Source organism: Citrus sinensis, chromosome 2 (genome assembly GCF_022201045.2).
Source record: "Citrus sinensis cultivar Valencia sweet orange chromosome 2, DVS_A1.0, whole genome shotgun sequence".
NCBI classification, from domain to species: Eukaryota; Viridiplantae; Streptophyta; class Magnoliopsida; order Sapindales; family Rutaceae; genus Citrus; species Citrus sinensis.
Window position 1 is genome coordinate 26,517,413 of NC_068557.1, and position 26,609 is coordinate 26,544,021.

The window sequence follows — 26,609 nt, forward strand, 5'->3', positions numbered from 1 at the left end:
TTCTAAGAGTAAAAATTTCCATCCTCTTAATCTGAGTGGCTCAATCGATCCGCAAGGAGGAATTAGTTATATTGTTGATATTCCCACAAAATTTACAACTTAATTCAAACTAAGAACATATACTTTCCATGAAAAAAGAAAAAAAAAAAAGGGACAGAGAGAAAATATTTTTAAATATTTAATGGCTCGCGAAGTACAACTAATTCTGCAATAATACATATTGCTCAAGAACAAGACACTGTATATTTTTATTTCCAAACACCTTTCTCCTTACAAGAGGTAACCGTAATTCCTACTTTCAATGCCGTAGGAAGCATCGCTAGAAACCTCATGGAACATACCATTGTCCATGGCAAATCCGTTAGGGTTACAATAATTACTAGCTGTCTCAAAAATGGCACCATTGCTGACATCATGGAATGACACCGAACATTGCTGCTCTTGCCATGCTTGATGCTGTTGTTGCGGCAGCTGCTGCTGCTGATGATGATAATGGGACTGCTGAAAATCACTGAAATAATTGTTGCCATAATTTGCTGCAACAGATGTTGCTGCTGCGCACCTTATTTGATCATTCTGCCGATTTCCAAGTCCAAAGTCTAAGTTGACAGGGCCCTTTTTGCTTCCAAATGAAAAGGTTGTGCTAGGGCAGCCAGTGAATTTCTGCACCAAGGCCCGAAAATTGTTAGCGTCGGCATTAAGAAGTGTAGTTGGCGTCTTCTTTGAAGCTCTTGATCTTCTTTTAACTGGTTTTGACACACACCCTCTTGGGGTCAGTTGATCACTCATAGAGCATGAAGTGCTGCTAGGGCTTAATATGCTTTCAGAAGCCCCGGCGCTTGCCGTGACCGCTGTGGCATCAGAATATGCAAAAGAAGAATTAACATGGTGATGATCTTGATCATCTATGCTAATTTGGTTATAGGATTGCATCCATTGATCACTAGACATTTTTTTTAATCTTTTTTGACTGGTGATCACTCTCAATCGATCACTGTTCTTTAAACTTTAAACTGTTTTTTGTTATGGAAAGAAATAAAGCCTAGCTTGAGGTATATTTATAGTGACAGATTTCGGTCAAGTAAACATGCATAATGTTGACAATTCATAGTGAGAGTGAAATAAGAAATACTTGGAGCCAAAGCTGTGCAGCTTCTAGGAAACTGACTCTCCTTTTAATTTATTTCAATGAAGTGATCATATGATCGTACATCTCGGTAAGTGGTAACCTCATCTTTTGACTCTTTGTAGGTTTACTTGCAACTTTTTGATATGGTCTTGGTCAAACAAATGTTTTAAAAGCTTAAAAAACATCTAGCAAAAAAAAGAAATGAAAAAAATTGTTCTCTCCACTGATAGCTACCTCTTTCTCCTTGATCGAGTTCTTATGGTTAAACATTTTTCTTTTAACACTTTGTGACAGAAATAAGAATTATATAATAAATATAAATTGACAATCCCCAACAACCACCAAATTTTCTTTTGACTGGGTTTTTTACAATTATGTGTTCCAATTTGGTGGCATGCCTGGATTAATTTGCCCTTTCATGCATGCCCAAAAGCTGTCTGTGTAAGCATATGGCGTTTATATAGTACAATCTCTATCTTCTTCTTTCTTCAGATTTATTATTTTGTAGTAAGTGTTATGTTTGTTGTACTCCAGAAAGGAACAAGTCTTCAACTCAAATCCTTTTTCAGATGACTTTAAAGATTTTGTATTTTTTTTTTTTAATTAATATCGGGAGCAGTAGAACAAGTTGTCCTTCACCTGTCGATTTTCCCAGTTTTCCAAATTACAAGTCCATTGAAAATTATTGTCATTGTGATGATAACGTGACAAAAAATTTAATATATAATAATCCCGGATGTTACCGACTCCTTAATTGCATTGGAAACGTAAGCAGTTTCGTTTCCTTTGCACAAATGCCCGAATCATAAACCTATGGATTTAGTGTTCCCATTATTCATTAGGTCGCTGGTAATTTGTTTGTCTTATTTTGGTTAACTTTGCCGATAAACTAAACTTGGGTAAAATTTTACAAGAGAATCTTCAATACGCCAAATTAAAATATGTTATTTGTACAGTCATTTATAGGAATCGTAATTTCGCCTAGTGGGATGGGATTGAATCGTTTAGGAAAGGATTGGGATATATTTTTATTCTAAAAAAAATAAAAGGAGATATTTTCTTTCATGTCTTATTTTTTTTATTGTCAATCTTGTTGGTTTAATTTATTATTATATTATTAAATTATTAGATATTTTTAACACGGTTGAAGTTGGTTATCGTCTAAATCCATTTATTAAACGTGTGCATTACGTCGAATGCATGCAGATGATTTTGATAAATAATTGTTTTAGTCATGCATATAATCTAGAACAATACCATAGTTTTTCTTCAACCATTCTCACCCTCTGAATAAATCTTTCAATTTCTCAGTTTTACATTCCCTATTAGAAACTTCAACCATGAGACTTTAAGGAAACTTATTAGAAAATCCTCTATACACACACACACACACACGCACACACACAAATACAAATCGTTGTTGCCAACTCTTCACCATTCATGTATAATATTTGTTCCTATCAAGCTAGCTAGTAGCTAATTAATCCTAGAGCTTCTGCTTCGTTGGTGCTTCTAGTGTTATATAACATTTATGTATATAATGTTTATAATAAATTTCCCAGCTTTGCGTATGCGCATATGCAGAAGATGATGTCACATCCTTATTTATTTTTATTTTAAATGACCGATTCTGATCATTTCAAACTTTTCATATTTTTTTTCAACTACATGTACGGATTTTACTAAACGTACATATGCTTAATTGTCAAGTAATTTAACATTCAATCCATTGAATGGTATGATATTAACTTTACTAATTATAACGATCAAGACTCGTATATTAGTACTCTTATCATTATTAAATCTTTAAGCATCTACGAAAATTCAAATCCATCTAAAGAGAATCTTAAGTAATTATAACCAACGACCATACCTCCATTAATCCGTAACTACATCAACATCAATTAAAGCAAAAACAATCTCTAATGTCAATATCACAGTCAATGTTGTGTATGTGCGCGCGTGTGTGTGTGTATAATTAATGACCAGCATTGCAAGCAGTCTACCATTCAAGTTTGATAACTACCTCAAGTTTGGATAATAATTTCTGTGTAAATTACAAGTAAATGACAGGAACCCATTAACAACTTATAGATTTTTGTCTTGAAACGAGGCAAACCCCACAATTTTCTACCACTAAGGATTAGATTGCGGAGCAGGTCTCCCAATAAGTGGATACTGACTAGGGATTTTATTCAAAGACTTTTGACAAGTCAAATCATCATTGTTTTTGCAAGGCAGAAAAGTAACGTTGCTTAATTTGACTTGATTGCTGTTGTGAATTTAGAAAATAGCAAACCTATTTCACATTGTGGGAGAAAAAACTATTAATTAAACTGATATGGTCCTTAAGTTAGCAGGCACAGTTGCACGTGAAAGGACTCGTTAGAATTTTTGAACCAACTTGTAAAAATCAGAACTATAGATTTTGAATAATTCTGAATTGATGAATAATTCTGAGTTGAAAAACTCATGCCATTGAGAGATTAATGTGAAAAGGGTTTATGTGTCTCGATGACTAAGAGAGCTGACTGATATTTTTATCTTTTATTTCAGCAATCTGGGTGTCTCCAGAGTCAAGAACATATTTTGGTGTGGATAGACTTAGCAGAATGCTGGTGACCGAGAGATTCTTAGTGTATGTTTGGTATGACTTATTTAAGAATCATAAGTGTTTACCTCTACTAGTAAAAGCCTAAAATTTAAGTTTTTAGAAGTGAAAATTATAGAGCTTTTTTAAAAATATATAATATAAAAAATATCACACAGTTTAATGGTTTAAAAGTTTTTTTTTTATTGACAATTAAATACCCAATGGCTTTTTGTCTAAAATCTCTATTGGTATAAACAATAAGTTCTAGTACTATAAATTCTACTATTATAAATTTTATTTAATAAACTGTACCAAAACGAAGCCTTAGAGCTGATGGTTCGGTCAGAGATAGGCACACAGAAAAGGATAATCATTGACTCTAATTAAGAAGATTGCAAATCCTTTTATAAAGAAGTAATTTAAATATGGCCAATCAAATTTAAATATAGAATTTTTGACTCGGTCCTTTTGTCGCCTGAAAGCTACAATTATATTGATTGACTTCCAGCAATTGATTTCCCAATCCACACAGTATCTGATTGTGCTATCAGAATTTCCAACTCCTGATGGCACTTTGAAAAAGTAACTCTGCCCCCATAACTCAAAGAACAGCACAAGATACAATGAATGAACAGGCAAAACAAACAAAGCAAAGTAAAGTAAAGTAAAGAAAAATAATATAAAACTAAAAAAATTAATTGGGTTTGGTTATATTAGAACCGGACTGAGGTAGATTATTTTTTTATAATTATATGATCAAAATTATAATATATTTTTTATTATTTATTACTTTACGTATGTAATTATGATTCGTGTTTTAGTTTAAAACAGCTACAAGATAATCATGGCCAAATTCAAAATGTTAAAAGTTGTGAAGGTGATATAAGCATAAAAACTGGGCAGCCGATTGAAATCAAGAAACTTAATTAACAAGCAATTATGATAATAAATCAACATTGAAGAAGGCAATGAGAGAATCAAGATAGTATTGATTCTCATAAATACAAAATGGTCATCGAGATTGGTATTGGTAAATCATAAAGACAATCAATCGTAAGTGGAAGTGGCAAGAAATTGTTAAATATAAGCTAGCCGATGATTCTTCACTTAATATTCTTAATTTTTGGCCAGCTTCTTCATTCCTATTTCTCCATACGTATTGTATTTTTCTTCATATTCCTTAAGCGGCGGCCATCTCCCTTCTTTTTAGGATTAGCTTTATGAACAAAAAGTATCTAAGGTTTCTTTGCAGCAGCAGGACCACGAAGCTCTTGCAAATTTTCAGTTTTCTTTGGAATACCTTCTCTTAAGGCTCTTCCAAAACTCCCTGAAGGATCTGCTCCATTAGAATCAGTACGTGCCGCAAGAGTTGATTTTGCAGCCAACGATCTGCAAGCCCTCATCCTCAGAGGAGGTGGTGTAGTTTGAATAATCTCTGCTTGTTCAAGGAAACCAACGTGAAGTATCGACGCCGAGAACCCATCAAGATTCTCTTTCTGGGCACCAAGAAGCCAAACATTACAAGCAGGCATGCTGGCTAATGCTCAGATAAACCCAGCGGCTCCCGTAAGTTTTGGTGCAACAGCATGTCCATCGGTTGCAGAGAGATTAGCCGCCGAAGATCCCATTCTGTTTTCAAGAAAATCAAGCACCTTCGTCTTCTCTGTATCAAGAGCCAAAGCTTGATCACACGCGTCCATGGTCTTTGGAAGAACAGCCTCTGGAAGCGGCTTCTTCTTTGAAGCTGATGCAACAATTGATACCACCATAATCATTAGCAATGGCAGCTACCAATCAAGATCAACGGGGGTTGTGTTCAGCTCATTCCCAATTCTCTAGACAACGCCGGCATAAACAATTAGATTTTGTACCAACGTTTCGAGCTCTGGAAGTTTCTTCCAGTAGTTCTCTTGAATCGAGTTGTGAATCATAGCGATTTCATTATCAGTATCTTCCATCTTCAGCATTATATGACTAAGAGCTTCATTGTCAGATGATGAAGCCTCACACACCAGCAACAAACTTCGAATCTCACCATAATGATGAAGATTGTTGTGAAATAAGAAGAAAGCAAAGGATTTAATATTGAATATGAATATCAATGATAATGAATTGAAATTTGGATCTTTCCACCTGCATTTATTGTACATCTTTCCCACTTGCAGTCAGATCCAGTATTGAATAGGGAAATTCCGCAGAAATACGAAACACAAAAAGAAACTCCGATTTCTTGTTTTACAAGGAATCCCAATTGAACTGGTAGACAAGGTTCAAAAAGGAGCTGAAAGAGGATATTATACAACAACCAACATTTACATTCAATGGAGGGGTAAAATAACATCCCCTTGCCTACTGTGAAGTTAAAAAGAGGGAGGGAAAAAATATTAAAAAACTCACCCATTTGATATTTCCTTTCTTTGAATCTAGAGCTGTTTTTCTTGGCGTTTATTCTACAGTTATTTCTAGTATAGTTGTGAGTCGTGGTTTTTTGTATCTCCTAAGAAGCAAAGAAGAGCATACAACACTGACAGATGAGAGGGCCATGCAAGCACCAGCCGCCCATGGTGGCAACTTGATCCCTAACGAAGGAAAGAAAACTCCGGCAGCAATAGGGATCGCAATGACATTGTAGGCCATGGCAAATATATAATTTAAACGAATACGAGCAAAAGTTTTCCTTGAGAGATCGATGGCTATGATTACATCTTCCAAGCTATTCCTCATTAACACATAGTCGGCTGCTTCGATGGCAATATCTGTACCTGCCCCAATAGCCATACCAACATCAGCCGCAGCTAGAGCTGGAGAATCATTGATTCCATCCCCAACCATAGCTACTATGCTTCCGTCTTTCTGAAATGAGCGGACGGCATCAGCTTTTCCTGCTGGCATTACATCTGCCATCACATCTTGAATGCCGATCTGCACAAAAACAATCATTCATGACTCTGCAAATGCAACACAATCTTCAGTTTGAAATTTAACATCTGATATTAGTTTATTTCAACAGATTCAATGAATAATTCAGATAAGTTGTGTTCAGTTTAATTGAAATCAACACTTTTAATCATTTTGTATCAGAATTTCAAATATTGCATTGAAGTAAATAATTAATCGATAACACAAACCTCTCTAGCAACAGCATGCGCTGTCCTCCAATTATCTCCAGTTACCATGACGGGTCTCACACCCATTTTTAAAAGGCCCTCTACAACTACAGCAGCTTCCCTCTTAACTGGGTCAGCAATTCCCATAACACCGATCAAGTTATCATCATACGCAACAAGTATGCCCGTCCTAGCACTTTCCTCCAGTTCCACAACAAAACTTTCTACATGGTCTGGAATGGTGATTCCACTTTCATTCAGCAACTTCCGGTTACCCACCTAGTCAGGAAACACATTACCTTCAATAAGCAATGTCTGAAAAGAAATATAACATCTCTCAAGTCTCAAGCAGTCAAAAAGAGATAGTTCTGTGGAACCTGAAACTCACCAAAACCTGTTTTCCACTTATAAAGCACTGGATACCTCTTCCAGGCAGAGCAGAGAAATCCGAGACATCAAGAAGCCATCCAGAACCAGTGGACTCTTTGCTGTGGCTTTGGCCATCGGGGTTCAAAGAGGGATCATCAAAGAAATGGAAATGACGTGCATAATCCACAACTGCTTTGGCCAATGGATGTTCACTGCTAGCCTATAAAATGGAAGAAAAAATATATTACTTAATCTAGACAACCTTCTGATGTTGCATATGTGAGCATGGTAGCCCCTCCTTCCACTCAAAATAACTCTACAATAAGTAAGCACATTTAATGGAGAAACAAAAGAAAGATCCCGATCCCATTTTGTACCAAAATTAAACCATTCAATGTTGTTACAGCATTGTCATGCTTTTGTTAGCAATACCATGAGGCTTTAGAGTTGGGATGCAGGTGGAGGAAGAACTGCTTTCAGGTAGTAATTAAAAATTACCTCTGCTGAAGCCACCAATGTAAGAAATTCACCACGATCCATTTTCGTGAAAACCTTTGCAGTTGTAACAGTAGCTCTCCCTTGGGTTAGGGTGCCTGTTTTATCAAATATCACATACTTGATCTTCTGAGCTCTTTCCAAAGCATCCCCTCCTTTAATGAGAACACCATTATTAGCCCCGACACCCGTTGCAACCATGACAGCAGTTGGTGTGGCCAAGCCAAGAGCACACGGACATGCAATCACCACCACTGATATTGAAAACATGAGAGCAAAAACAAAGTGCGTGCCATTTTCCGGAAGCCATTGTTCTGGATATGCTCCAAGAACTCCAGCAACATACCTAAAGAATCAACATAGCACTATATTATTAAAAGGATGTATACACCAGCAGAACAGTTAAACATTGTAACAACTGGGTGATACTAATCAAGTGAAGATGCCGAAATAAGGTAATAAACACTGAAAACTTACCAGCACAACCAAGTAAACAATGCCAAAGTAACCACAATAGGAACAAAAATGCTTGCAACCTACAAATCAAAAACAAACCTAAAGATAAGAACAGCTGTGACTTCATAATTTGTGGTCTCATACTTTTTATCACATCATAACAACAGGCCATGAAAGGTGCTTCGCATAATCATAAACATCAAAACTAATTGAAAATAAACAATTTTGGGTGGTCAATACATTAGAGTCTCCATCCGAAACTATAGTCACTATAGTTTTGGCGACGCCAACATATAACCTTGAATCTTTGACAACGATGTTTGATACTTCATGTATTGGAGATGCAAATTAGTTATAAAGCATAATTTGCGAATGCCACGAGACTGTGAAATGTCAAATAGTTTTACTTTTTTCATATAGGCATAATTAGTCAGATTTCATCTCCGCAAAACAACATAATTATTTAACTTGACACAATAATTTATTAGTTCAACATAAAAAAACTTACAAAATCGGCAAACTTCTGAATAGGAGCTTTGGACATCTGGGCCGTCTCAACCAAACTAATTATCTGACTTAAAACTGCATCAGATCCTACTTTGGTAGCTTGTATGTGAAGGACACCGTGTAAATTTATTGTTCCTCCAATAACTGGCGAATTGATTTCCTTTAAAACTGGTACAGCTTCACCAGTTACCATACTCTCATTAACATAACTTGTACCCCATACTACAATTCCATCTGCAGGAAGCTTTGTACCAGGAAGAACCTTTAATGTATCACCAGACTGAATCAGTAAAGCATCTATTTCCCTTTCCTCAATGCACTTTCCTACTGGAGAACCAATAGATTACACTGCTCAGTTTTCCCAGGGGTCTTAGAATTTCTAAAGAAGAAAAAAGAAGGAACAAAAAAGTAGAGAAAGAGCAGACATAAAGAAAGAACACTTACCTTTATCTTTAACTACCAACAGTGCTGTTGCTGGTGCAAGTTCAACTAACTTCTTGATGGCATCTGATGTTTTCCCCTTTGCAAGAATCTCCAAATACTTTCCAAACAGTACAAATGTTATTAGCATGGCACTTGTTTCAAAGTATGTGGGAGACCAAAACCCTGTTACAACACCATATAGAAGTGCACCAACAGAGTAGAAGTAAGCGGCTGAAGTTCCCAATGCAACCAAAACATCCATGTTAGTTGAGCCATTTCTAAGAGCTCTGCCAGCTGCAGTGTAGAAGCGCTTCCCAATAACAAACTGAACAACACTCACCAATGCCCAGTTTAACCAGTCACCCATTAGGAACGGTCCACATCTCCAGAGCAGTAATGCGTACACCAGTGGTATATGAGGACAAATCACTCGTATGAAAAAAACAGGAATCTGGATCCAATTCATCAAGAGTGAAAAATCAATTTAGGAAGAAAAGAATAAGCTAGTGCCAACTGAATATTATGATCTAGCTCACTGAAATATAAAAGAGCATGCATTCATGGCAAACCTCCAGTAAATTACCAATGATTTTTCTCACAAAATGTACTAGGAAAGAAACTGAAAATATATTGTATATCTCTTTTTTCAATCCAAATTTCCAGTTGGTCGGTCACAAACAAACATGCATTTTCCATAATGCACATAGCATTTGAATCAAATCCCTCTAGAATAATATTATTAAGGTACAACTAGAGAGCTCTATCATTTAGTCCCCTAAAGAACGCTTGCATTACAAAGAACAAGTCATTAAAACATAATGCAATCTAAACCATACCGGTAAAGAATAGGAAAAGAAATTAGTGATAATAAGAATTATACAGGACACAAGGCATGATTATCAAGCATGCAGGGAAATATAAAAAGCAAGAGAAAGATTCTCACACTAAGAAACAGGCTTGAGATAAATAGCCGAAACATATTTGAGGTTTCTTCACTATCTCTAGATGTCATTCTTGCAAATGGATTCATGACACGTATTTGGAACTTCCCATTGCTTCTTCCTGCAATCCCGTCAACTAAGGATCTAGAGCTGAGAGCTTCCGGATCAAAAAGAACTTCAAGTTCTCCAGAAATCTTGTCAAAGCGAAATTGCCTCACCCCTTTAAAATTGCTCAGTATGCCTTCTAAAAAATGTGCGTCCAACTCACAGAGCACCCCAGTAACCTGAAGTAAAATTTTATCCTGTCCACTGCTCTGTACAAATGAGGCCTCAAATCCAGCATCTTCAATAGCATTTGCTATATCATCTTTGCTAATTACAGTAGGATCATACTCAACCTCTCCTAATGAAGTAGCCAAGGCAACTACTGCCCTTTTCACTCCAGGAAGACCCCTCAAAATGCCTTCAACAGAGTTTACGCAGGCAGCACAGGTCATACCCCCTATTGTATACTGCCCCACTATGGTTCCTTGTGGCTTTGGCCCAGATGTAGATGATTCAGCTAGTATTTCTGCCTCAAATCCCGCATCTTCAATTGCATTCTTGATGTCCTCATCCTAAATCATATGAGTCACAAATAATTGAGTTTGCACAGAAAGCCAGATTCATAGTTTCCAAATACAAACAGCAAAGGAGAGAAGAGAAGCGGAAAAATAAAAAGAATCTTGTCATGGCCAGAAAGTGTGGGCAGGACCCGGGATGCTAACTAGATTACTCAGGGCCTCGGGGGGTACTAAAAGGATGAATAAAAAATTCAAAAACACTGACGCACACTCCCGTCCTTACAACAAGGTAATTTAAAAGATTCATTCATGTCCTCTTTGACCAAAGAAAAATACTACCAAATACAGTATAAAATAAAAGCTTCCAAATTAATATCTATGAGATTCTTTCTTTTTTTATAAGAATATCTATAAGATCCTTTCTTATGATTTAAGATCTGAAATTTGTATCTAAAAGGGAGTTCGTATAAAAGCAGGTAAAGACTGCAGTAGAGACCATGCATACAACAGGAACAACTATAAAGAATAATTTAAACTAAATTATAAAAAAAAGAAAAGGTGGTTGAACAGAAGATATTAGACAAAGACTAACAGGTCAGTCAAAACTTGCTAAATTCAATAGAAAATCAGGATCTTATGTCATTTGTTTTGGGTTAGTTGCTCAAGGAAAACACCATCAAGTGCAATAATAAACTCTTTTAGGAAAGGGAAAGTAGAGGGTCTATAAATCACTTTTAGCCTAATGCTAATCATTATTACACCCCCAAAATTAAAGCACAGACATACACCCACAACAGAGAGAAAACACCATCAAGTGCAGTAATGAACTCTTAAAAGCAAGTGTAGATAATTGATATAAAATTTAATCCCAATACTAATCATAATTGCAGCTTTTATGAAAGGTAAGCACACACATAAAAGCAAAGAGAGAAAGATTCAGAAATGAGCAGTCTCTAATCATACAAAAGTCCTTTCCAGTCAATTGAAAGTCAACAACTATCATTTACCCTTTCAAATGGATGCAGGATGCCAAAGTAAGATTCTAAAAATTTCCAGAGCATAATCGTTCTTCCAGCAATGAAACCCCACACAACTCTGATTAAGATTAAAACTACATGATCACAAGAAAAAGACTTTAACCCAAAGATTCTAATGCACCAAGACAAGAAATAGGATTTTGAACCAAGGAAACTCAATTATTGAACCCACTCCAAGAACTATGATCCACAAAATGGTCCAAAATAAAAAAAAAACAAGAGTTGAGGCATTCAGAGCAGATACATTAGCTAGAAATTCAGAATAATCACGACCAATAACAGATCAAAATTCCAAGCAGCATATACAACTTTAAGATATAGAGATCATATTAAACCTTGACCAGAAACTGCAAGATAAATAAACAGTTAAAACATAACTTAAATAAATAAAGTTCGAAACAAAAAATTTTTTAAAAAAAAATGAAACCCCAATTATCAACAATTTACAGTTTAAATCTTAAATTGATCCAATGTACCATAAAAATATGAGTAAGCACAGAATTAGACCAACTTAAAACATGATTACAAGACATACATCACAAAAAAAACTGCCGTTAAGGCTAGCCTAAGCATAGGAAAGCAGAAACATCTCATGAGGGACTATCCACCACATTTAAACAACACCAGAATCCACCTATTTAACCCAAATTTTAACAGTAATTACCAAATACTTGAAGTTGTGACTTAAATAGCTTAGCTTTTGTATTAGTAGATTAATTACGATATGTCAATCCAGCCTATAACAAACACAAGAACAAATTAACCTACTAAGAGAAAAAAAAAGTCCTAATACTTGAAAAGGAGTCTTAACCACATTCAATAAACCCCAAAGCTCCAACTCTCATAATGTAAATCTGATCATTATCCAAGTCCACCAGATATGAACATCCAGCTAATTATATTTTCATAGCAGTGAAGATGACACTCAAATGAAACCACCATTGCAGCATAGAAATAAAACTAACACTAGGCCATTATCAAATGGTAATCCAACCAAAATCAATCCAAAACACAGTATAACCAGATTAAATAAACTTGGCCACACCTCAAAACATTGACATAGTTTTCTTCCTAATGCCAACACGAGTTCATTATCCAACAGATCACCACGAAGCAGTTCGTAAACACTAGAGCAAATCAAATCACACTAAACTGCATTAAGTCTGCAGTACTTTTCACCAAAACCAAAACAAACATTCATTTGATCATAGCTTATGCTCCATCTTTTACAAAACAGACACTAAAACATCATTCAAATAATCCTTGAACAATACGAAAAACTTCAACTTTTCTAAAAATAAAAGCTAAAGTCAAACAAAAACAAATCCAATCAAGACACTTGTTATTAAATTAAAGCTAACCCATCACGCAGCACATCACATACAATCAATCAAAGCACAAATTACAGACTCTTTTTTTTTTTGGGGTGATTGTTCACAAAACCAAAAGAGGACTTACTTTGACCAAATCCGGATCAAAAACGACATCAGCTTTATTCTGCAACAAGGCAACAGAGGCCTTAGCGACGCCTTTGAGGCCCATTAGAGCACCCTCAACAGAGTTAGAGCAAGCCGCACACGTCATCCCCGTGACTCCCACTTGAATCCTCCTCATACCATCTCCAATCCTCTCCTTTTTCCCATCGTAATTGTTCAGGAGCCACTCGTCCTCCCTGTCATCTCCATCGCTGCTGCCGCCGCCGTTGAGCTCCGTCAGCTGCAAGTCTCTGTTGCTCAGCGCCATCATTATTTCCCTCTAATACCACCGAACATACAAAGAAATGCACAGCCAATATATAGCAGAAAAATATCAAACCAAAAAACAAGAAAAAAATAATTGTTATTATTTCACAGCGAAAGTTGAGAGTTTCACTTTTTTTATTATAGACACTGAGAGAGAAATTGGAGCTGCCGAGGGAGATGGTAGAGACAGCAATTTTTTAACCACAACGTGGGGCAGTCCCAGAGATTTTTTAAATTTCCCGTTTTGTCCCTCTCAATGATCTCTATTTACTTTTTCTTTTGGGGGAGGGGCTTTGTACTTGCAACTGTGCACATTGTACTGCACACATGAGGATGAGGAAGCCACGCGGAGGCCGTAGTGGGGCCCTCAGTCAAGTTTTAGATTATTTTGACCCATTTTTACATGTTCCATTTTTCTTTCTTTCTTTCTTTCTTTCCTTAGCTTAGTTGATTAATCTATTTTGTAATTTTCATCTTTCTTTTTTCTACATTCAACGATTTATTTCATTTGATGTTTCAAAAAGTGTATATATATATTTTTTTTTACTTTCTTACCTTTATTTCAGGTCTCCATTTGACTGTCCTAATTTTGATTATTCTAAAGTCAAAATTACTATAGCACATTAAAAAAATTATAAAACATCCCTCAAATGAATAGATGATTCCAATATTATTTCAAAATTGTATCGTCAAGCATCATACGAATTAGTTAAGATTTACAGATTGAATTGTTGGTGGCGTTGCTATATTCAAAATATTCTATATTCCTTAGCCTTACTAAGAGTCAATTTTAGGTTTCTTTTAGGCAACCAAATAATGCTTTTTAATCGATTTCTTTTTTTTCTTTTTTTCTTTTTTTGGGGCAACCAAGTACTTTGTATATAACTTGAAGCTACTACATATTAGTGCGCGAGTGGGGGCTACATCACAATCATCCAATTATCTTTATCCCCAAACATCTTTTATGAGCTTCAAGCTTGAAAAAAATATATATATTAAATGAACCTAATGATGCATTAAGTAAACACAGCATAATCTTATATTATTCCTAATCATAATTGTCATTTCATGTGATCGATCCGAAGAGTCAACCTTTTATGAGGAAGAATTAAATGGCACTTGATCACTAAAATGAAAGTATTATTGGGTTATCATCATTTATAAATTTGTATGATCATTGTATTTTTTGTATAAGGTACACTCATATCTTCATTCTTGCATTTTTCATTATAAGTCGATTATTTTTAAATTACACATCTTAAAATAAGTTTATTGTGACCTTTAAATCTAGTTTTTAAAATCGAATAAAAGGGAGAGTTCGTATTGTATTTAATGATTTGAAATTTAAAAAAAAAATCATTATTTTAACAAATTATTAACTCAGTTACATTTTAAATATTTTTGTTAACCAGATCTAACCATTTTAAAAGATTAAAAGTTAAAACTAATATATTTTTTGATCATTTTAAAAATATTTTGTCAAACAAATTATAGTGAATGAGAAATTGAAAAATGATTCTTACATCCCCACTTGAAATATACCGGATGCATGAATTCACTTCATTGTGAACAGAAGATGTTTGATAAAATTTTCTTAAATTTGAGTTAGACTTACTTGATTTGGTCATAAATGACTATGTTATAATTGACTTTTTGTACATACAAGACGGCAACAGACGTTATTATTCTAGAAACAAGATCGCCGTACATTACAAAAAAAAAAAAAAAAAGATAATGATGATAACAATAATAATAAAAATTTTAATTTCTTATTTACAGAAAAGTTCTGTAAATCACATAAAACTATTAGGAAAAAAAATTGAGATGGCGTGGTGCATGAAGCATGTGGTACGGGGTGGGCAGAAGAATGCAACAAACAGGTAATATTTTATTAATCAAAAGTAGTCTAATATCCTATTACAAGAATATATATATATATATATCGAATCTCGGCACGGGACACTCATGTTACTCATATCGTCGTTTCAGGGATTTGGTCGAAGTAGTCTAATATCCTATTACAAGAATATATATATATATATATATATATATATATCGAATCTCGGCACGGGACACTCATGTTACTCATATCGTCGTTTCAGGGATTTGGTCGAAGGGCGCAAGTAGGCTTGTAAAAATATTATGCACGTGGCGACCGCGAGATTCTAGAATAAGGGTATTCTTGGAATTTGAAAGGAGTTGCTGGGACGCGTAGAGTAACGTAGTGTCTTGTGAGTTGGTGGTTTATAATTTTAACGTAGTTATTGATCCGGCCGCCGTCGATCCTTGACCGGCCTTCCGCTGCGATGTCTAGATCTTGAAGGTCAAACCTACCTAAGGAATCCTGTTGGCGTTCTTTGAAGATTACTACCCACTCCTCGTAAAATTTTTATTTAAACAACGTACCGTTCGTCAATTGAATGTCGGAAAATCCAATTAATTTATTTAAAAATTATTAAAAATATCAATAAATAGAAGAATGACGCATTACATGTCCCGTCTTTTAAAATATAACTTCAGATAAAATTTAGACAAATTCTTACTTTAAAGATATCACTTTGAAATGTTATTATAAAGGCATATTCAAATTTTTACAGACACAAAACACCTTGATTTTTCAAAGAACATAGTACTAAACAATTTAACAATTTTGTAATATTTAAATTTTTTTTTAATTTTAATTATGAGTAGGTACACACTACACATTACCATAATTTTGCGGCATTAAAAGTTGAATCCATAACATATGGAGAGAAAGAACTCTAATACTTAGGTTTGAGAATAAGATGGAAAGATGGATACCACTCAAGTAAATAAAGTAAATAGCAATTTGGCCTAAAATTAAATAGGTATTTGCTTTGCATATGACGCTATAACGACATTTTTTTTTTTTTTAAATTTTGAACTTGGTATATTCAAATTTTAACTAAATTTATACTTTTTAATTAAAACTGCTAAGGTTACGTTACATTACGTTGCGATCTGTTTAAGTGCGTTTATGACCTTTACTCTCAGTTCCTGTCAATTTTGGATCCATGTTTATGACATTTGCAGAAGACACTATCAAATTTAGTTGGAAAGGTGACATTTTCTCCAATAAAAGAACCAATAGTGAAAAATAATTAAATAGCTCAAAAAAAAGTTGAAACAATTATACGACAATCCACTAATGAGGACACGACACCTCATTGGGGAAACCCAAAATGGATCTCTTCGAGTGTACTTCCACCCAAACACGTCATTGCGAGTTTGCGACTCCTCAAATTTCATGGCAAAATCCATTATGGGACTTGATTTGGCCCCCATTTCAATCACCGTCTATAAATTATAAATTAGATCGTGGCTGCTTTTTGATTGCCATCTTACTTCACTTTTTGCTGTTTTACTTTTGTGTGGGGGGGGGGGGGGGGGGGGTGAATAATTGGCTTAAGATTATTTTATATTTTGTTTAGATTATTCGAAATTGAAATTTACTTTTATTGAAAATTCTAAATATTATAGAACGAAATTATTTAATTTTATTGTTACTGCAAATTGATACGTTTCAAGTTATGTGCGTGTCCATAAATCAAAGCAGGGGGTTATCAGTTATGAGAAAAAGTTTATAATAATAGTAATGTTATGTGCAGAAAAGGTTATAAGACGAAACAGATAATTAGAATTAGGTGAACTTAACTACAATAACAAGAAAATTAAAAAAAATATACTATAATTTTTTATAAACACCTAATCCCAGAAAATTTCAAACCTGTTTGTTGTAATAGAAAATTTTAAGTGATTTATTAAAGAAACAAGAGATGTTGACGTCCATCAGATGAGTCCGCGTCGATGTCAAATCCGGAGTAAGTTTTTTATTTGTTGGGCAGGTGTTGTTGGTGCAACGCAAACGTCAATGACCAAAAAGATTAGTTATCGTTACGGCCTTGTTCTATTGTGCGGGGCATTTTTTTTATAACACCATCTTTGCTTGGGCGTTTTGTCAAACAACTCACCTGCAATTTTTAGATTAAATTGAAACTTTTAAAAGTGGTTTAATGTTGTTCTACTTACTGGTGAGGGTTTGGTTGTGGTCCTTGTGCGTGTGGCCACTAACTTCAATTTCAAGTCAGTTCATAACCCAAGCAGTGTTCATGTTTTTTTTTTTTAATTTTTTTTTTCTAAAAAAAAATAATAATTAATAAATAAATAAATAAGTATGTTCAACAACTTTCTATTAAAATTAAATAACATCGAAACTCATCAATCATTCGCGTGAAATCAAATGGTGACATTGACATGGTAATAATAATGCAAATCGAAAGCAACACTTGATAGATTCACAACAAAAGATGGATGTCAATGACTTGCATGAGAAATGAGTTTTGTAGACGTCGACTAAAGTTGATCAAACGACACACGTAGACACTCCTTAAAAGGCTTGCAGGTCTGTTCACTTACCCGTGGATTTGTTTTGGAGATTTTAATGAAAAAATGGGTGGGAATGATAGAAGCTTAAGTATGGTGGCTGAGTTTAGAGATGCAGTGAGGGAGTGCAAGTTGGTCGACATTGAGTGTAGAGGGTACCCTTTTACGTGGTCAAATAGACGATTTGGACCTCATTTCGTTGAAGAAAAATTAGATAGATTTTTTGGGTCAAAGGAGTGGGAAGCTGGTTTGTCTGAACTGGTTGCTTATAATCTAGATACATGGTGCTCGGACCACACTCCAATTATGCTGAAAGTGCAAACCAGAATCAGGGGAGTGAAGTTTCATCGAAGAAGGAGATGTAGGCTGCATTATGAGGACATGTGGAGCCCATATGACGATTGCAAGCGTATTGTTAAAGAAGAGTGGGAGACGAAGGTTGGTTGGGATAAAAATGATCCGGTTCAATGTTTCAACAAAGCAACAAAAGACTCAATGGTCCGGCTATTGTCATGGAATAGGCAGCATTTTGGTGATAGAAAGAAAAAAGTGGAGCAGCTGAAGAAAAGGTTGGTGGAGATGAAGCTTAATCAAGTGCAGTATGAAGAAGACAATGAGATGGTGAGTTTAGAGAAGCGAATCGAGAATTTGCGGATGGATGAGGAGATTTATTGGAGACAAAGGTCAAGAGTTGAATGGTTGAAGGAAGGAGATAGAAACACCAAATTCTTTCATGCAAAAGCTTCGTCAAGGAAGAAAAAAAACAGAATTTGGGGAATTATGAACAAGCAGAACAGTTGGGTGGAAGATGAGGAAGAGGTGGACAAGCAATTTTGTGATTATTTTGCCGAGCTATTCACCACATCCAATCCTAATTCAGACCACATCTTAGCTGCCCTTGGCGAGTTAACCCCAACCGTCACGGATGAAATGAATCAACAGTTGGACAGCCCGTTCTCAGCGGAGGAAATTTACACAACCCTATCTCAAATGAGTCCTACAAAGGCGCCGGGACCGGATGGGCTGCCTGCGGCCTTTTATCAGAAGCATTGGCTTTTGGTCAGGTATGGAGTTATAAATACATGTCTTCATATCCTAAACAATGGAGGTGACATTGCCCCTTTAAATCATACACATATTGCATTAATCCCTAAGGTGTCAAAACCTTCGAGAGTAACCGATTTCCGACCTATAAGCCTTTGCAATGTTATTTACCGAATAGTTGCCAAAACAATTGCAAACAGACTCAAACACATCCTTCACTACGTCATAGCTCCAACCCAAAGTGCATTCATCCCGAATAGATTAATCTCGGATAACACTATTATAGGCTATGAATGCTTGCATAAGATAAGGCATAGTAAGGGGAAAAAACATGGACTAGTGGCTCTTAAACTAGATGTCAGCAAAGCTTATGATAGGGTGGAATGGCCTTTTCTGAAGCAAATTATGCTGAGAATGGGGTTTTCACAGAGATGGGTTGATCGGATCATGAACTGCATTTCTACAGTCTCTTTCTCTGTTATTTTAAATGGGGTGGCAAAAGGATTTTTTCATCCGCAAAGGGGCCTTAGACAAGGCTGCCCGCTGTCTCCATACCTGTTTATTATGTGTGCTGAAGCTTTTTCCAATCTGATTAGACAGGCCGAGCATCAAAAGCTTATCCATGGTTTAAATTTCGGCAAAGACTTGACTATCTCCCACCTCTTGTTCGCTGATGACAGCCTGATTTTTGCTAGAGCAACGGCTGACGAATGTAGAAATCTAAAGAGGGTGTTTGAATGCTATGAGAGGGCTTTGGGACAGATTTTTAACATGGAAAAATCATCCATGTTTTTCAGTAGTATCACAAAGCCGGAACATGTTGCAGTAATAAAACAGATTTTTAAGCTTAATGTCGTCTCTAAGCACGAAAAATATCTTGGTCTTCCATCAATGATAGGGAAAAGGACTAAGGGTTTCTTCAACGAGATAAAGCTCAGGGTGATTAGTAAGATTTCGGGCTAGCAGCAAAATTTCTTCTCATGCGGAGGTAAAGAGATCCTTATTAAAGCAGTGGCGCAAGCGGTTCCCACTTATGCTATGAGTGTTTTCAAGCTTCCTCAGGGATTGTGTGACGATATGCAAAAGGAAATAGCCAAGTTCTGGTGGGGCTCATCGAAGGAGAAAAAAAACATCCACTGGTCTAGGTGGGAGAACTTGTGCCAAGCTAAAATCAGAGGAGGTTTGGGGTTCAAAGATCTCTCATGTTTCAACCAGGCCCTCGTGGCCAAGCAAGGCTGAAGGATCATCCAAAATCCAGGTTCTCTAGTGGCCAGACTCTTAAAGGCAAGATATTTTAAGCATTCATCTTTCCTAGAAGCAAATCTGGGTTCTAAACCATCTTACATTTGGAGAAGCATTATTTGGGGAAGAAAAGTGTTGGAGAATGGCTGCAGGTGGAGGGTCGGCAATGGGCAGCAGATAAATATCCATAATGGCAGCTGGATTCCTAGACCAACAACATTCAAACCCATCTTATCCCCAATTTTTCCAAAGGAAGCCTCTGTGGCGGAGCTTATAGATGACAACAATTGCTGGAAGGAAGAGCTAATCTATCAACATTTTGGTAAAGATGATGCTGAAATAATTGTTCATATCCCTCTCCCTAGACAACAAAATGGAGATACTCTAATTTGGCATTATGATAAGCGAGGGAACTATTTAATTAGAAGTGGCTACCAGCTAGCTTTAAAGAAAAAGCACCAGGACATTCCCAGTTGCTCAAATCAAAACCCCAGCCAATGGAATATCATTTGGAAGTTGATGCTCCCCGAAAAAGTTAAGATCTTCCTTTGGAGAGCGGCAAAGAATCTTCTTCCCACAGCAGAAAATTTAAGGGAGAAAAGAGTAATGCAAGAGGCAACTTGTCCAATCTGCAAGAAAGAGATAGAGAGCACAGCTCATGCCTTATTGTTTTGTAAATTTGCGAGGAAAGTGTGGAGATACTCTTCCCTGGGAATTGATCTGAAAACTGAAAAATTCCCTGATGTTATTACTTTGCTTCATCACTCATATCATCATCATAGCAATCTAAATGGTGAGCTAGTTGCATCCTTTTTGTGGGTCATTTGGAATGCTCGGAACAACTGGCTGTTTAAGGGGAAGTGTGATGATCCATCGCGACTGATAGCCAAAGCAATGTCTACAGCTGATTGTGTCAAACGAATAAAGCAACCAGAGCAAAATTTCTCACTGGAATTGACAAGCATGCAGCAAAGCCAGTGGAGTCCTCCTAGTGAAGATTGGGTCAAAGTTAACGTGGATGCCGCAATGGATGAGCAAAATAATCTTGCTGGTTTGGGGGCTGTGATCAGGAATTACCGAGGTGAAGTGGTTGCTGCAGCAGTAAACACTGTCAAAAGCTTTGGAGATGTGGAGATGTGTGAAGCAAGGGCTGCTTTGTGGGGAATTCAAGCAGCTATTAAGGCGGGGGCATCATCAATCATTTTAGAATCCGACTCGAAGAGGGTGGTAGAGCTTATAAACAGCAAGCAAAGCACCTTAACAGAGCTTTTTTGGGTGATCTTCGACATTCTAGAAGCCAAGAAGAGCTTCCAGAATTTCAAAGCTCAGCATGTAGGGAGGACTTGTAATACTTTAGCTCATAATTTAGCTAAGCTAGCTCTTCGGAAGTCAGAACCATGTATATGGCTGGATGAATTTCCAGCTGAAATCTTGTATTTGTTCTCTCTTTGAGGCAATGAAATGCGTACTTTCTTTTCAAAAAAAAAAAAAAAGTTGATCAAACGAATGAGACGATGAAGTCGTTCTTCTTTGTTTTCCAAAAAGCAAAAACACTATACATTTCAAGATCGCAACTGCCAAGTGGCAAAAACTCCGATGTATCTAGAATTTCTCCCCCCCCCCCCCACAATTTTAATTTTAATTTTAATTTTCATACCGTCCTTAAATTAATAGTACAACTAAAATATATCGGAAAAAAAAAATCTCTCTCAACTATAAACCCGCTATTATCAATTTTTTGACTTCCAACAATTATTGTCGGGTTATACTTAGGAATTTTTTTTTTGGTTTCCAATCCAGTGATAATCATTCATTGAAACTCAAAAAATTAACGGTTATAATCACCTCTTAATGTTTTCTCTTCTATTCCCTCCCATTGAAATTAAATCTAATAAAAAGATATCGGTTTAATTATAAATAAAGTAAAGAAATTAATTTAATTAGCAACATCAAAATTCGAAATTCAATATTGATCACTTATTTTAATAGCAGACTAAAATTGAGTGGTTTTCAAATAATTTTTTTTAACACGAGTTTAGATTCTAAGATAATTAACAAACTTTTTTTTTTTGAAACTAAGATAATTAACAAACTAAGTACAAATGAGTGCATGAGTTGTTAATAATAATAATAATAAATTTTAAAAATTAAATACAAATTAATTTGCACTTTGTTTACTCCGAAATCTTAAAAATACAAAAAACATTAAAAATCCTTAAAAGTAAACACTCTTGACTCTTGTGATAAAAATAAGATATCATTTGAGGGTCCCACCCCCACACACTACAATTATTGTCGCGTTATACATGTGATTTTTTAATTATTTATACGTATGTCCAAGTCGCTTGCATGACTGAACTTCCTTTTTTTTTTCTTTTTCTTTTTTTTGGCCCCTCTGAAAACTGAATAACAGAATAAGTCATTCTTACTTGGTAAATGGCTATACTAAGTAGATGTTTTATTATATCAGGTTATGGCCCCGGAGCAAATTGAGGAGGCATCCAAGCCCAAAACTCAAATTAGTTGTTGTATGGGCCTGCCCACCAGGTCCAATTCTGATCCGAAAATCTAGTTACTTTACACGTCATCGTGACACGTGGTATCATTTGAACTCCCTTTGCTGAGTTACAGCCTACAAGCCTTTCAACGCAGAACCCCGCCCGCAGTGGCACCGCTCCCAAAAACCCTAACGAAGAAGAGAGGTGAATTTGCAGAGAAAATGAGAGGAAGTTCTTCAGTTATTTTGCGTCGATTACTTGTTCGACGCCAAGTCTTAAATCCCAATTCTACTAATATTGCAAAATTACTAATTTCGCATTCTACAAACAACACTACTGTTCCCAAGATACCCTCGTTCCGTAATTATATTCCTGCTAGCTCCTCGCAATCACAGTCACAGATGCTTCCTTCTCTTCAATTCCACAGAACTCTGTTCTCATCCCCAGATGGTACCCTGTTATTTTTATTGTTTTTAAAAAATATAATTATATCTATTTATTTGTTACAAGGTCAATGCTTGTTATTTGATATTTCAGGTCCATCAAATATTCTAGTCATCGAGTCAGGGGAAGAGTTCAATAGCTCACTTGGCAAAGTTAAAGGTATACTCGTAATGTAATCATTTTCAGTGTTTTGTTTCTTTGGAACTTTCAAAAAAAAAATTTGTTTTGCTCATAATTTTTTGTTTTTCAAATTCAATGAATAGATGATTCTCTGCCAGCGATATTTTATTTCACTGCTGCTTGGTGTGGCCCCTGTAAGTTCGTTGTTTGTTTCCTTTTTTTGTTTTAATTGGATTAATACGTCGTGAAATATGATAAGTGTAATGGTACATTTACTTGTGCAGGCAAGTTTATATGGCCTGTCATAGGGGAGTTGAGTGCAAAACACCCTCATGTAACAACATATAAGATTGACATTGACCAGGTAGGAGGGATTTGGAGATTTTGGATGCATTTTTTAATTGTTTTCTTTTCTTATTAGTTGGACATGTCGTATTTTGCTGTAAATCTTACCATGTTCATGATACGTCATGCCGCTCCTGTTGAATCTTATGTATGGAATTCAAAGTCCAAGATTATATTAAACTGTTCACTCTGTTTATAATCCTGATATTTCACTTTGAGTTCATTCCTCTAAAGCTACAAGTTATCATTTTTGTCTGTAACATCTCAGAGATTTGTAAACGTGGGGACAAATATCTAGAAAGTTGAGGTAGTCAAAGAAAAGTCATTTGGTTCGCTCATTCACTCTATTTGCTCTTGCCTCCCTCCCTTTTCGCTTTTTCTTCTTTAATAAGTGCTTGCACCTAGTTTGTTTGATGAAATTTTCCTCTATATGTTTCTTATGTTAAATATGCTCTGGGAATAAGAAACTTATCCTTTTCCTTGCTTATTTTAGTACATTTTTCTTGTAACCTTTACATGATAACTTCTATTTTCCAGCCTCTTATCCTAGGCTGGATCTGATTAAAAGATATTATAATATTGACTTCAGCCCTAGGACTTTAGCACGAGCAACAATGGGGGGCGAGAATTTAAATAGGTATTGCTGTGCTGGGTTAGAGTATTGACAATTATAGGGGAAAAGATGTGTCTACTTTTCGTAGATTGAAAGATATCTACCATGCTGAGGTATATGGTATTTATTTCTAGCTAAAGTTGTTTTGGCATGGGAATCTGTTTGCTCCGAGCAGCTAATGATATTTTTATATCTGCCTGCTGGCATGGCAGAAGCCAAAACCTCGTGCTGCAATCTCTGTATGTAAATAACATTACTTGGCATAATATTACATAACATAATGAAGCCATAATATTGCATAACATAATAAACTGACAGTTTGGCTGTTTGCTTATATCATTTCTCTGCAAATAGAATTAAAGCTGCCTCATTCAGGAGTTGGAATTCATTTTGCTTGATAGGAAGTACAACTGCCCTTGAAAACCTTGTGGGACCTAATTTGGTTGTTCTATTGCAGAAAGGACTTGAAAGCACATTAAGCAAGTTAAACATCAGTGCTGTGGTAAGTAGCTTGTCTCCTTCATTCCCTTAATTGTTTGAATATCTCAATGACATAGTCAGGAAGCAAATTGCTTCTGGTCGGTGTGTACTTTTATTGTTGTTTTTATCGGAAATTGGTGCAGGTTATATTTTCCTTGTTGTTCTTTATCTACCATTGGTTGACATTTTTCTTAGTAAATAAATCATATCTGCTTCAAGGTGCACCCTTCTGATTATTGTTAACAGCTGAGATGATTTCTATGAGGGCAAGGTGAATGGAAATTTTTTTTGTCTTCTTTACTTACCTTTTGGACCAGAAGGTTCAGTATCTTCTTCGCTTTTATTATATCCCAATTTCGATGAAGAAAAGCCAGCAGCAATTGATTCTGCTTTGATCCTTTCTTCATCATAATGAGATAACCTTTTGTTTCATTGTTCCGTTTGTTGCTAATATACAGAAAATGGAAAATATGACTACACAATTACATTTGAAATAGTCAGGCCAGCTATTGGTCGAAATATTCAGTTTCTTATAAAGTTAGTCACCTTCGCTTCTGTTTTGTTGCTGATGTGCTTTCTTATGCCACAGCCAACATTCTTGTTCTTTCAACATGGAGAAAAGGTGGCTGAAATAGTTGGTGCTGATGTCTCACGGTTGAAGACAACTATGGAACAACTTTACAAGTAATTCTTCATTTATCTTTGTTGCAGTATATTTATGCATTTGCTTAACTGAAGATTATTCTTTTTTGTATATGTGAACTAGATATGCGTGCTGTTTTTGGTAAACCATAGTAGTTGGCACAGGACCATTTGATCTAAACAATACATTTCTGGAAAAATGCTGTATAAAAAAAAAAAAAAAAAAAAAAAAACTATTGCATTATTCCCCCACCAGGTTGTTCCAGTCCTCCGGGGGCTGCATACATAATATTGTAGGCTTGAGCACTTGATCAGCAATTGGCATAAATTGACGATAATACTGTGTTTGTTGCCTGAGTACTTTTGTCATTGTTTTCTTTTCCAGGAAGGATTGAATGAAGTAAGGATACCTGATCAGATGAGCTTGTAAGATTTTCATGAGAGATTTTGGGAATGATGATGATATTTGTTTTCTGTGTCAGGTTAAAGAAAATCTTTGTATAATTACAGAGTCCTTTAAGTTCAACTCTTCTTGAAGTGAACATTACAGGTTTTTTTTTTTTTTTTTTTTTTCTCATCCCCTGAACTCTAAATTTACAGTCTAGACATTGCATTACAATTTTGTTATCATGGCAAGATAAGAAAGAGGATTCTAATAGATGAGCCTAAAGGGTATGTGAATATGTTCAAATTGTTCATAATGATAATCTATGCTCTTATGTAGCTTATGCCATTGTAAGTTTTGATCTTAATAAATTAGAACAACAATAGATCAATGATTTTCTGAAAAGTTGAAAATCTTCCAATTTCCAAAAATCTTCATGAATCATTGATTAGTAAATTTGTTCACAGGCTGAAGAAAGATTGGGGCTGTTGGGCTCCTTGCTGGCCTTACAACAAACATTAGCTCTTCAAGACGAACCCTGTCCAGCCTGCATTTTTCATAGTTGACGTTGTTTTTGTAATATTATTGAAAAGCCCTTTCAAAAATATTTTCTTCTAATTTCTTGTGAACAAAACTGGCGATTTTTTTTTTTTTGGTTGGGGGGGGGGGGGGGGGGGGGGGGAATTTGATGGGCATTTAATAGCAAACTTCAGAAGCATTTCGTTAATTATACTAATTAATTTTGTTATATAAAAAATCATTCAACCGCTTAAAATTGAAGGAATTTGAACATATGTCACAAGTGTGAAACATTAGTGTAGCATTTAATTAGCTTAACCTGTGATCTCTTGAATTCAATATATAATTTGTTCACAAGTTTTGCCTTTATGAAGCTGAATTGAAAGTTCAGCATGAAAATCTCTCTTTCAGAAAAGAAAAAAAAAAGGGAAATTTACGAAAATAACCATTAATATTTTATTATTTTTGTAATTAACCCTCCCAACTTTTTTCTATCAACATTAGCCAAACA

At 35.5% G+C, this 26,609-nt stretch overlaps 4 protein-coding genes and 1 pseudogene across 7 annotated transcripts; 2 read left to right on the top strand and 3 right to left on the bottom strand.

The window, feature by feature from the left end:
- Window positions 1–203: 203 nt before the first annotated feature.
- LOC102624547 (VQ motif-containing protein 22) lies at window positions 204–1,080 on the bottom strand. Its single transcript, XM_006468478.4, has one exon. The coding sequence runs from the start codon at window positions 949–951 to the stop codon at window positions 271–273; it is 681 nt and encodes a 226-aa protein (XP_006468541.2). The 5' UTR covers window positions 952–1,080; the 3' UTR covers window positions 204–270.
- A 3,549-nt stretch (window positions 1,081–4,629) lies between these two features.
- LOC102624261 (U4/U6 small nuclear ribonucleoprotein Prp31 homolog) lies at window positions 4,630–5,872 on the bottom strand (annotated as a pseudogene).
- LOC102623787 (copper-transporting ATPase RAN1) lies at window positions 5,831–13,619 on the bottom strand. 2 transcript variants are annotated; one of them, XM_052434675.1, is made up of 9 exons: window positions 13,079–13,619; window positions 10,023–10,637; window positions 9,101–9,530; window positions 8,658–8,980; window positions 8,171–8,229; window positions 7,697–8,039; window positions 7,218–7,418; window positions 6,851–7,108; window positions 5,831–6,644 (listed from the first exon to the last, which is right to left on the bottom strand). In XM_052434675.1, the coding sequence occupies exons 1-9, from the start codon at window positions 13,364–13,366 to the stop codon at window positions 6,168–6,170; spliced, it is 2,994 nt and encodes a 997-aa protein (XP_052290635.1). In that variant the 5' UTR covers window positions 13,367–13,619; the 3' UTR covers window positions 5,831–6,167. The 2 variants fall into 2 exon arrangements, with proteins under 2 accessions (XP_052290635.1, XP_052290634.1); XM_052434674.1 differs by having other exon boundaries at window positions 8,658–8,983; window positions 13,079–13,618.
- A 7,039-nt stretch (window positions 13,620–20,658) lies between these two features.
- On the top strand, window positions 20,659–21,504 carry LOC127900339 (uncharacterized). Its single transcript, XM_052434983.1, has one exon. It carries the CDS (start codon window positions 20,659–20,661, stop codon window positions 21,502–21,504), a length of 846 nt encoding a protein of 281 aa, XP_052290943.1.
- A 1,167-nt stretch (window positions 21,505–22,671) lies between these two features.
- On the top strand, window positions 22,672–25,755 carry LOC102623497 (thioredoxin O2, mitochondrial). Of its 3 annotated transcripts, XM_052435502.1 has the most exons (8): window positions 22,672–23,000; window positions 23,088–23,153; window positions 23,258–23,308; window positions 23,399–23,478; window positions 24,530–24,574; window positions 25,142–25,236; window positions 25,580–25,594; window positions 25,677–25,755. In XM_052435502.1, the coding sequence occupies exons 1-7, from the start codon at window positions 22,772–22,774 to the stop codon at window positions 25,587–25,589; spliced, it is 576 nt and encodes a 191-aa protein (XP_052291462.1). In that variant the 5' UTR covers window positions 22,672–22,771; the 3' UTR covers window positions 25,590–25,594; window positions 25,677–25,755. The 3 variants fall into 3 exon arrangements, with proteins under 3 accessions (XP_052291462.1, XP_052291463.1, XP_052291461.1); XM_052435501.1 differs by having other exon boundaries at window positions 22,673–23,000; window positions 25,580–25,755; XM_052435503.1 differs by lacking the exons at window positions 25,580–25,594; window positions 25,677–25,755 and having other exon boundaries at window positions 25,142–25,240.
- Window positions 25,756–26,609: the final 854 nt, after the last annotated feature.

Coding starts and splice junctions, on each gene's coding strand:
- LOC102624547 (XM_006468478.4), bottom strand. CDS start 951: ATGTCTAGTGATCAATGGATGCAATCCTATAACCAAATTAGCATAGAT.
- LOC102623787 (XM_052434674.1), bottom strand. CDS start 13,366: ATGATGGCGCTGAGCAACAGAGACTTGCAGCTGACGGAGCTCAACGGC. Junction 10,638..13,078: donor TTGATCCGGATTTGGTCAAA/GTAAGTCCTCTT, acceptor CATATGATTTAG/GATGAGGACATCAAGAATGC. Junction 9,531..10,022: donor TCTCAAGCCTGTTTCTTAGT/GTGAGAATCTTT, acceptor AATTGGATCCAG/ATTCCTGTTTTTTTCATACG.
- LOC127900339 (XM_052434983.1), top strand. CDS start 20,659: ATGCAAGAGGCAACTTGTCCAATCTGCAAGAAAGAGATAGAGAGCACA.
- LOC102623497 (XM_052435502.1), top strand. CDS start 22,772: ATGAGAGGAAGTTCTTCAGTTATTTTGCGTCGATTACTTGTTCGACGC. Junction 23,154..23,257: donor CTCACTTGGCAAAGTTAAAG/GTATACTCGTAA, acceptor TTCAATGAATAG/ATGATTCTCTGCCAGCGATA. Junction 24,575..25,141: donor AGTTAAACATCAGTGCTGTG/GTAAGTAGCTTG, acceptor CTTATGCCACAG/CCAACATTCTTGTTCTTTCA.